General features: G+C 41.7%; 1 protein-coding gene across 3 annotated transcripts in view; it reads left to right on the forward strand.

Moving 5' to 3' along the window:
* Window positions 1-4,378, forward strand: part of carmil3 (capping protein regulator and myosin 1 linker 3) — a 71,157-nt gene extending 66,779 nt beyond the window's left edge. The window contains exons 37-41 of one of the 3 annotated variants that reach the window (XR_007113166.1): window positions 454-560; window positions 648-861; window positions 1,426-1,497; window positions 1,632-1,883; window positions 3,652-3,689. Coding sequence is in view for 2 of the 3 variants with exons in the window: in XM_047590507.1 (XP_047446463.1) it covers window positions 454-560; window positions 648-861; window positions 1,426-1,497; window positions 1,764-1,883; window positions 3,652-3,692 (554 nt within the window). In the remaining variant the exon portion in view is untranslated. Of the gene's footprint in view, window positions 1-453; window positions 561-647; window positions 862-1,425; window positions 1,498-1,631; window positions 1,884-3,651 lie in introns of all 3 variants that reach the window. The other 2 variants (XM_047590508.1, XM_047590507.1) reach the window with 2 other exon arrangements.
* Window positions 4,379-11,532: the final 7,154 nt, after the last annotated feature.

Consider the following 11,532-nt stretch of genomic DNA (forward strand, 5'->3'; position numbering starts at 1 on the left):
ACAGCAGGAAGCGTTAACTAAAACTCCAGCTGTTTGTCTTCATTAACTGGAGGGCCAGTGACAGCTCATCAGCATATCAACATGCTGTAAACACATGCACATACCTAGAAGCATACTGGATAAACAGGTGGCAATCCCAAAAGGCATATTATTTATTTACTTATTTATTTATATTTTTGTCTATCAAAGGTTGCAGCAGGAAAAGAAAAAAAAAGAAAACAATCCAGCCCATATCTGTAGATGGTTTGTCTGTTGTGTACTTTGTACTCGTGTCTTTTGTTTGACAGTCTAGGGCCTTAGCCCTCTGAGCCAAGGCTTATATTTCTAAGTGCACATAAAACGTACTCCTGCTTCTTGTCAGTATTCCCCTTTCTGGGCTTTTACTTTGAAATTCCAAACAAAGTTTTGATAGATCATTGCAAAGTATGTGTTGACTGTTCTTTGTCTTACCAGAAGAGGCAGGAAGGCTGGAGGGTAAAGAAGACCAAAGCGAAAGAAAGCTTGAAGACAAGCACAGAGGGCGAGATCCAGAGGCTCAGCGTCCTCTCATCCCCAATAAAGTGCGTCTGCTGTATGATAAAAGAAAATGCTTTTCAGGCCGCACATTGTGACCCTAACCCTAACCTGACACTGTACTCCTCCATCAGCCCAGCCTGGACCTCACACGGGACAAACCCTCCCCAGAAAAGACCAAGATCTCACCCAAAAGCTCACCTGTCACTCCAAGAGAAGATCAAGCCAGTGGTCAGAGGAGTCTGCCTCCAGCTCAGTCCATCATCGAGGAAGAGGGGAGCACTGAGAGGGAAAGCCCACCAGCATCTGCCAAGACAGAAGCAGCAGATCCTGCCATCATCAGTCACGGTACGGTAATAGTTATATATTCCACAATAAGAATGCCTCATGCAGACTGGAGTTTTATTTCCAGTCTGTATGAGATGTGTTGTGTAAGATAAGTTCAGTAGGAAAATATTAGCCACTAATACTGTAAGCATTAGATCTGGTTGTTTTTCCCTAGGAGGAAAACAAATATTCTTTCTGTGCAGGTCTTCCCCGCACTGTGTAACATTTTCCTAGAGGGTCAGAAACAAACAAAACAAGTTGCTCAAGTGTTTGAAAACATGATTGAAACCTAAATTGGGTGGTGTCATAGAAAAGCTGGGTCCCAGTACTTATTGGTCAGCTTCCTCTTGTGAATCAATTCAGTGACATTTCAAGTTCATTGGACTTATCCACTGTGCCCACGGTGGGCAGAAGCAATCTAAAAATGTATATTCTGATATACATTTTGTTAGTGTCTCTGAATGGTAACAGCCCAGTCCATTGTTTAAAATAAATAGTCGAATTTCTAGCATTCAGTTTATCATGATGTTAGTGGGACCAGGTGGTCAGGACAAGAGATAATCATGGGTGTTGTCATGACCACAGATGAGGAGGGAGGCCATAATGGATTTCCAGCAGCGTCCCATCACACCAAGAAGTCCAACTCCTTTGACATAGGTACTGTATGTCTCTGTTTGTTTTTGTTTCTGCACCCCTGCTGTTGTGAATATATATTTATGAGCATACTGTACAGTAAACCGTTAGCATGCAGCTACACCCCTTGATACAAATGCACATGTTTTTTTTTACAGTGATATGAGCCTGTAGAAGTCCTGTATCGACTATCCACCGTGTTACCCGTTGTTATCCTGCATCCCCTTTTTGAGTTCCCACACCCCACTGTGTGTGTGTGTGTGTGTTTGTCTCATGCCATTTCCCCTCAGGAATGGAACGTGACAGCCCCTACGATCTGGAGAGGTCTTCAGATCGCAGATTCCCTATGAAAAAGCCTTGTTTCCCCCAGTACAGAAACAGATCTCTGGACTACCCTGCTGGGACCAGGTGTATGTATCTGTTTCACTTACTGATAATATGTGTGGTATGACAGCCATGTGCTAGGATCATTTTTGAGTTTGTGCACAACGTATATTAATCACGCCAATAGATTTGTGCTAATGTTATTTGCGTTAAATTACTTTGAAAATCCTTAAATCTCTTCTTACAGAAAAATACGTGCAAACCTTTTTCCCTTCACAGGACGTGGATAAGTCATACCACACATATTAAATGCATGCTTGATCTGTTATTTGATGGATGGCTGACCAAACAAAGAGATCATCAAACATCATTTGAAGACATGATTTGGCAGTTTTCCAGATGTGTCTCATTGCAGCTGGCAGCCGGATCTGACATTGTCTGGATAAATGTGTTATTAGATGAGAAGTTCACCACTTTTGAATGGAGGACCTTTTATCACTGCTCTTTTAATTGAAGCTAATTCATTTTTTTTTTTTTTTTCGATACCACGTTCCATTATTCCGATAATTGGCAGCTAGTTTTAGCTGATTCATCATCGCTTCCTTCTCGGAGCAGTTTGGCACTGATGACGAAAACCCGGGGGCAGTGGAATTCAGTGGGCACTAACGACACGGCAAAACCGCAGCCAATTACCCCTGTAATACAGAAGCATATATCAAAAATGTGCTGCAGGGGACTCGGTTACCATCTCTGTGAGAATGATAAAAGGGTCCACATGTCATAAATGGTGACATAAAAGCTAGTTGTATAGAATATGTGAGCCCTAACTGGTCCTCTGTGACCTCTTTGGTTGAATTTAGCTAGACTAAGCATCAAGCAGAGACTCCAGGCAACTGGCACATGGCCTATTTTTGTTTCCTGTCCACAATCTGAATTCTCTGAGCTGTAAGGGCTGTGATGGAGCGATTGTTTCAGTTCGTGGTGAGTCATGTCTGATCCAGGGTTGCCAAACTTAAAGTTGCATTTAAAAGAAATGGTTCAGTTTAAATGAGAAAAATACTGAAAAAGTGCAGATTTCTGGCCATTTGGGAGCATCACAACCAAGCAGGGAACACCGTATTGACATTTCATCTCTTTGATATAGTCTCTCACTTTACTTCTGCTATTCTACTACATATCTGGAAGACAAACGGCTGCATTAGCATTCACTTGGAGTTTTGAGTTAAATTAAATATCTTTGTAAACATCTCTCCACTAGATGCTGTGGAAAATATACTGTATCTACTATATCTGCCAGTTGGTACCAACTCCTTTTTGGGACAAATAGGTTGTGGGTTCTCTGTGCTATATTAGTGGAAGCTTGTGGAAATGTGGTTGATTGAATGAGTTTGAGAGCAGATACATAAACTCTCCCTAAAACTGCCTTATGTTTAAGGCTCCATTTTTCAGACGAGTTTAATTTTAGTTTTTTGACATTACAAAAACAGGATGTGACATCAGCATGGTGCCAGTTGCCATGACAACCGCTCTGTGAAGAGACCCCATAGGAACGTGAGAGTAGGTGAAAAAACTAATTTAAAAAAAAGTCCAACATTCCTTTGAAAGTGGCAGAGGTAGAGCAGAGCTAGCTAGCTATCGTGCTGCCTGTGCCCCCAGAATACTAACGTCGGTCTGACCAACGGAAAGAATTGGAGGTGCGTCCTCCATTTCTCCGACCGTTTACGGTTCGAGTGACAATCGTGTTTTAGTCGTTGAGGCTGTCTCTTTGTGTGCCGCACAAGCTATTTGATCCATTGTTGTTAACATTTCACGAATGCAGCTTTAACGTCATTTTCTCGTATTACATTTTCTTAGGTTATGAAAGCCCTCAGCTTGAGAACAGAGACGCATTATGACATTACCTGCGGACTGGGAAGAGTTCGCGGGGAAGGAACGATTGGAGCACAGAGGACTGGAGAGAGACGAGCTTTTAAAACTGTGGACTGTGGACTCAACCGACAATGATTCAACAGCAGCTCTTTTCCTTCTTTTAATCCATGTAAACATTTGTTGCTGAAAATGCATGTACTGTAGCTTTCTGTTTTAACTGCTTGCACTTGCTATGGTTTTCTCAGGCGAAAGGGAACCTGCACATACAGTAGTTCAGTGTCTCTCCAGTGTGCTCATGAATCGTCGTTTTATGCATTTGTGTAAAACCATTTAGTATTGAAATATTTGATTCCATCCCCTTCTCGTCTTTTACTGACAATCTGTGACTACTAAAAGTGAGTTTGTACTGTATTTATTCTAATGGGATGTATATATTGAATATAAAACTGCACTAACCATTGTGGTAACTCTGCCAGTTAACAATCATGTTTTTATTCGTGATAATCATTTGATAACTGTGTTTGTAAGTATGTTTTTGGTGTGTGCTGACATTGATGATTGAGAAACGTGTTACCATGCACTCCCATCTCTTCAAGAGTATTTAAATCAGTCAGTGGATCGTTTTAATCTGATTTTGCGGGCCTGGAAATGAGTATATTTTCTAAACATGAATCAGAATAAATAAAATTGACTTCACAGGAAAAAAAAAAAAGAATTTACTTTTTATTTGATGCATTTTTATCTGTGTGTACATTTAAATGTTATAGCAGAGTGAAAATTTGTGTGTGGGATCCAAAAGAGGCTTAGCTCAGGAACGAAATAGCTGATGTGATGCTAGTTGCTCTTTTTGTTACTGCTTCTTGGCAGCAGATGGCAGCAGAGACCAAGCGTTCCTCCTTGGCCTGAAATGCCCCGACTCCGTTCCACTGACACGTTGCTGCCAAGTCGTGATGCATCGTCATTACTATAATCATGGACTCTAGCAGCAGGTAATGAAGAACACAAGATTATACAGTTGTTATGATGTTGGTTTTAGCAGGTGAGATCATTTGCAGGTCTAGAGGAGAAGGAGCACACTGAGCATCGAATTGACAGGATGAGCATAGTCCTCATCAAATGCTCCTCTATCACTGGCATGTTAATTGCAGATTAGGCATGCTCTCTTTGTCAGGCACACAGGTGAAGTCAGGCTAGATGGTTCATCAGCTTCTTATGCCTCCAGAGGCTTTACGTGCTCACCGCATGGAGAAAATAGCTTCAGATTTGGCACAGTGATCCCTTTGGCTCATATTCATACCACAAACCTGTAGTTCTATGCATCTTCAAGTGTACCTCGCTTGTTTAGACTTAGTGTTAGTGGTGATTGACTCAGTTCAGGGAATAACTCACATCAGGTTGTGAGTGGGTTCTTTTGTACCCCAATCTTACTAATATAAACTGTACAAGGAAATGCATTTTTTTCTATGCATGTGAGTGTACTTAACTTGGTTAGAGTCCTAGGGTTAGGAAATTGCAACTCACTTTGCACAGCAACCCACAGCACTTGGTGAACACCATAAACATTATGGGGAAAGTAGGAGGGAGGGATTTCTGATAACAGCTATATGAAAAAATGTTCATACAGACTCAAGCATGAAGTGATATTGGATGCTTTGGTCAGAAACTCATACCAGAAACCCATTAGCAAGTGTCCCTCAAATGGTTAGGTGTAGGGGTTAGGGTTATGTTAAAAAAAAAAAAAAAAACAACTCAAATCAGATGACCTCTTTTGCATGTTATTGTCTTAAACACCATAAACAGCACAAGGAAACCTGGAGGGGATTTTCTCCTAACTGGCCAAAAGTCATTGTACCAGAAAGCCAATTAGCTGTCCAAGTGTTCCTTGATGAGTTTGGGTTCTCACTTCAGGAAGCAACTCACGTTCGGTATTGACAATAACCCCTTGTATATCTCGTTCTTGTATACACCATAGACTGTAGCAGCGATGCCTCTTCCAAATTAAAATGACTCAGTGAAATATGATCTAAGTTTAACATAACATCCATTGCAGTTCATACAGCATACGAGTCTGGGAAAGCGTACAACTAAACTCGTGTGTTCGGTGAATGCATAAAAACAGGAGAAGGTAATCCCGCTTGCAGCCTGTTTGTCTCGCAACAATGCGAAGCTTTTAATTCCCTCCATGCAGTCACCTGATCTCCCACGCTGCCAAGACAGATCACAGCCAGGTGTAATGGATTCACATTCACTGGGTCAAAGGATAAGCTCGGTTAATTCCATCTCCGTCTTTCCATGCACACGGAGTCCCACACACCATATGTTCCGCTGAATGTTTCATCACAGTATATGTACACCTACACACAGCGCTTCCCTGATGTGTGTGTGTGTGTGTGTGTGTGTGTTTATCTGAGGGTATTCATGTCAGTGCGTCTTCTGATGGTGTGAGGTTAGCGCTAACTCATATGCGTGTGTGTGTGTGTGTGACCGTGCTCATTCATCTGTGCCTGCAGTGTTTGGAGAGAGGTGTTTACTGTGTGCCTCCCGCACCAGCAGATGGGTCAGCAGCAAGCCATTTGACTCGCCACGTCAACAGCGAAAGGCTGGTAATGAGTTTATGAGAGCCCGTGTGCTTCACACTGCACCGACCGAGCGGCACAAAAAAAAAAAAAGGTAATGCAGCCTGACAAGTCAAGTGTGTCATTGTCAAAGAAGGGACTCCGTATTGGGTGACACACCAATCAGGCATAACATTATGACCACCTTCCTAATATTGTGTAGGTCTCCCTTATACCTCTAAAACAGTGGTGACTCGTGGACCAGCAGAACATTGAATTGTCACAAGGTGGTCAATGTTATTTACTTCTCCTGTCAGTGGTTTTAATGTTCTGGCTGATCGGTGAATATAGTAATAACACCTGACCATGGGTTAAAAATAAAAGGTTTTCAGCTTTGCGTCTGAGCTTATGTATAGCTCATACACTTTTATAATAAACAGGGAATTGTGCAAATCATCTCCTGACAGACATCTAAGCAGTAGCTTATTTGTATGCAGAAAAGCTGTGTTGTATCAGGAGCAAAGCCTGGCTGACATGTACAGAAAAGAACTCTGTGGCATGTGAAAACAGTGGCGACGCTGCTACACAGCCAGCCAGCCCTTTCCTTTCCTTTGATGAAGCCAGTGGAGCTGAATTTTCTGCTCTCGTTTGGCAGTTTCACTATTTAATTTTCCTGATGCCAAAACAACAACAACAAGCCCGAAGTCGTGCACAGCAGCCTGCACCTTGATTACGAGCAATCAGGACGTGACTCAAGCATGAGATGTTTTTATATTAATAGCGCCGCGATGTTTGTCATGTGGAGTTCAGTCCGGGCCGAGAGAAACTGCCGTGAGAGAGGAGCCGTGCTCATTGGAACAGTGATGGACAGCTCCGTCGTGACGGTGGAGACAGGAGGTAATTCTTCACTCACGCTGCAGCACATTCTGGAGCTTTTTGCCCGTGGCACATATTAAACACTGCCTAGTTCACTTTGCTCAGTTTTATAGTCTTAGTTATTAAGTCTGTTTTGCATTTTTTTTTTAAAATGAATTCATTATAGTGCCAGTCAAAGGTTTGGACACACTCCCTCATTCAAGGGTTTTCATTACTTTTACCTATTTCTACAATGTTATGTCAAGTCGCACAATAAAAGAAATCCTAATTTAGTCAAGAGCTCACAATGGAAAAAAAAAACAAAAAAACTTTGTGTTCAGGTCCTTTACTGAAGTTACTGTAAATAATACTTGAATGGAAGTATATAAGTATAATCAAAGGAAAAAAAATGACAATGAAGACATGCAAAAACCATTTGGCTCATAATGTTTTGCCCATAAAAAGCTTTTCATAGTAATTCATCCATCTGTCATGACCACTTACAGGGTCACTGCTGTCATTGGGCATCAGACAGTGTACACATTGAAGTGGTCACCAGTCTATCACGAAGACAAACAACCATTCCCACTTATGTGCATAGCTACGGCTAATGCAGAAACACCAGTTAACCTAACAAGCATGTCTCTAGACTAGGGAGGAAGATAAAGCACATGGAGAAAACCCACACGCACCAAATTTTTGATAATAAAGTGAATAAAATGGTAATTTTGCTGTCCGTGTGTTTTGTATACATTAGCTTTAATATCTAAAGTGCTCATCGAACGAAATTCTGCTTTTAATGATATAAAACTGAGAAAGCAGCGAATCTTCACATTTATGCATTTGTTTGATGAATGAATTAACAAACTGGTTTTTGGTCAACTAGTCATGCACCGACTCTAGTAAAATATAATCCATTATGTGTTAAACACTAATCATCATGCTAGAGAAGGTTAACTCAATAATGGGCCTTAAGATTAAACCTGATTGTTATACTATCATGAAGATATCTTAAACTTCAAGAACGAGATGGCTAACCAAGGAGGAACCAAGTTTTATAAACCTTTGTATATAAGTTGCTGCAGTATGTGGGCCCTCCCTGTAAAAGCATTGAAAGAATCACCTTCTGCTTCTCTTCTTCATCTTCTTGTATTCAATAACAAGTTAAAACTATATTAAAATGCCTGTATTTCCTCACCACAACCTGCAGTTTAATCTCTTTTTCATCTTTAAACTAGATGCACCTCTTTTGTTTCCTTTGAGCCATTGTGGGAGAATAATGTGCATCCTCATCAGCACACAGACACACACACACACACACGCAAGCACACACACACACACACACACACAATGAATGATATTTGGTAAGCATGCTGCCTGGACTGAATGTGCTGTGTTTTCTGATGTCTTTAGAACAGAGAATCAGTGTGCAGTCTGGACATGAAACTAGTTCAAATGTCAGTTTTGCCCGTAAGCTCTAGTAAACAGGAGCCTAAACTGTAACGAACGACATCAAATGGCCAATAAAAGCAATATCGGATCAGACTGGCCTCAGAAGTCAAGATATACGACAAAGACAAACCAAATGCATTAACAAAGACCACCGAAATTAAAGTGAGCCGAGGTTCGAACACCGGTTGACTATAAATCAGCTTAGAGGCAACTGAAAGTAGACCTGTGAGACCATAAACTTAACTGCGCCTGTTTCCCTGCCATATCTCAAGTTAACACCTTTATTCCTCCTTGAAAGGGGCGAGCGTGACGCAACCGAGCGCGACGCACTTGACTGATTCCTCCGGCTCCATCCTGGACTCTGCACGACTCAGACATCTCCCACCGACACAGCTGGTGCAGTGTTTTTCCTCCCAGGTTCATAAAACGCTTCTATTCGCGTCGCCTCCATCTTTTTTTACGATCCGAGGAGGTGTGTTTGACACTTTCCACACAGGCCTCGATAGATGCAATCATTCACCCCCTCTCCTGCTTCGTGTCTACATCTGCCGTGTTCCTGACGCTCCCTCACCCTGTTCCTTCCCTCTCCTCCATACCTGTTTGTTTCCCTTGAAAACAACAGTCTCATAAATACCCGCTGCCAGCAATTAGTGAAGATTAAAGCTGTGTGTGCTTGTCTGGGTGTGCTTACACCAGCGTGGGCGTTTCGGTGTGTTTGTACGGCGTGTGAGGGAGGAGAGGTTAGCGCCGGTGAGGTCAGCGTTGTAGGAGTGAGAGATTTTGTAGACGATAAATAGCTGGAGGCAGAGAGGCCGGCCAAGGTAAAGGAGCCGCAGAGGGACGGGGGATTTTCAGACTGAAAGCGCTGAAGTTGTACTGTGAAGACGCACTAACTGACTAACAGTAGATGGACACCCAAACAAACCAGCATATTCAGAACGCTTTGAATCCATGCTAGTTTGATCAGTCTGTCACTTAAACCTCCTGAGACCTGAGCTTTAGTTTGGTATGCATTTCTAAATTTCTCCAAGGTATTTGATTAAGAGAACCTGAAAAGTATAAGCATCATCTTTGATCAGGAAGTAGGTTTCGTAAAAAAAAATAAAAAAAAAAAAAATGTCCTCATACGTGGACACGGGGATTATTTCTCTGTATGTTATAATAAAATCACCAAACAAAATATAAAACTGAACATGGCTGTGCAAAGACAGAATGTCAAATAATGAATTTCCGATTCCCTAAAATGAGTATTTGCTAATTAGTGAAGTTATAGTTTCTTACTACTGATAGAATTTGTTACGTTTGTGTGTCATATTGAGCTAGAAAAGTTAATAAGCATAAATAGATTTCAACCGTAAAATGTGATGCGTTTGTGCACATTTTTGCACTTTTCTCACATGATCAGCTGCAGAGTGAACACTCGCTGTCATGTTTTTACACCAGCTTCTCCTTATGAGGATAAATGAAGCAGGATAAGCTGCCACAAACCTAAAAGTTAATGTCCCAATATGAGGACGCATGGCCTCAGGAGGTTAAACTGAAATATTTCAACACAGGTGCATCATCTCCACGTGATCACTCCAAGAAAGAGGTCATCTTCCGTCTTCACATCTAGCGAGACTACCGGGTCAAACGTTTCCAATACTTCATGACAGTTTGATTGGCTGTAGGCTAAGTAGTAAATGTTAATGTGCTAAACCTGTGTAGCAGCTCATTGCAAGGAAACTACATCAGTCATTCTATTATGACTTTTCAGTCCTTCGCCACGGTGCACAAAAGTAAATTTGTATTTGCATGGCATTATCCCTACATCTCTTGGCAGAATATGAATGCTATGGTGATGGAAAACATTGTTATCAGAATATGAGTCTGGTAGCAGGCCGTTAGGAATTAATTATAACAAAGTCCGACCAACAGTCAGAGCTATTTTGTTCTAAAGAAATTCAACTCTACTGCTCAGATGTCCTCTTCTGTTCCTTACCAACAACTTAATTAAATGAAAATATTAATATGTATATTTATGTACAAGAAAGAAAGCCCCCTCCCAAACTGGAAGCACCATCCTCAGTATCAAGACATGTTGCACATTAAGATTTATCACTGCAGATAAGACAAGTCCCAAAGTACACCAAGGTATGAGGAGAAGATGTGAAGCTGAATTCATCTTTTCCCACTGGGAGGTTAACTCTGCTCATCATCCTCATACTTTTGGACCTGGAGAAGGTTGAGCTGTCTAACTCTGTCTTTTATTGTGTGTGTGTGTGTGTGTGTGTGTGTGTGTGTGTGTGTGTGTGTGTGTGTGTGTGTGTGTGTGTGTGTGTGTGTGTGTGTGTGTGTGTGTGTGTGTGTGTGTCAGCATGGAAAGTCAAGAGAGAAGGCGTGGACCCAGGAAGGAACACAGGTGTGCCCTCTCTTGCTCCTTTTAATGTGGCACATCATCTGATGGTGAGCGCAGGGCTTTCTCTCCCAGGAGCAGCTCACTGTTCACAGTAAGTGAGGCGCATACATTTAACATCCTCTTTGCATTTCCCTCCGGCACTGCCCCGCATTTCAGACGGCTGCCTTTTACTTTAAGCTCTACCTTCATTTCACACCTGGGTCAGATAGTCCCCGGACTAAATCTGTGACTTTTGAGTTTTAGCAGACTTTTTTTTTCGGGTCAAACTTGGTTGTGCTACTTTGTTATTGATATTTGCATTTCAATGACTTTTCTTAAGACCTGACCTAACATTAATTATCTTATTGTATGGTCATCTTGCAGAAACTCACTCCGATATAACGGCATTGCTAATGCATTTTGGCTAATGTTATTGTAGTTGCAGAGGAAGTATCAGCATAAGCTTTCAGCTAATATTGCTAGTTCTTGTGTATTGTTGTACTATTTAAAACACTCTCTCCCGTATGACTCCATCTGAAGCGTAAACGTCAGCAGCCAGAGGGAGAACGAGAGAATGACGGGGTTGGACATCTACCTTTCACAGTTTTTCTTGGCAGGAACTTGTCA

Source organism: Mugil cephalus, chromosome 7 (genome assembly GCF_022458985.1).
Source record: "Mugil cephalus isolate CIBA_MC_2020 chromosome 7, CIBA_Mcephalus_1.1, whole genome shotgun sequence".
NCBI classification, from domain to species: domain Eukaryota; kingdom Metazoa; phylum Chordata; class Actinopteri; order Mugiliformes; family Mugilidae; genus Mugil; species Mugil cephalus.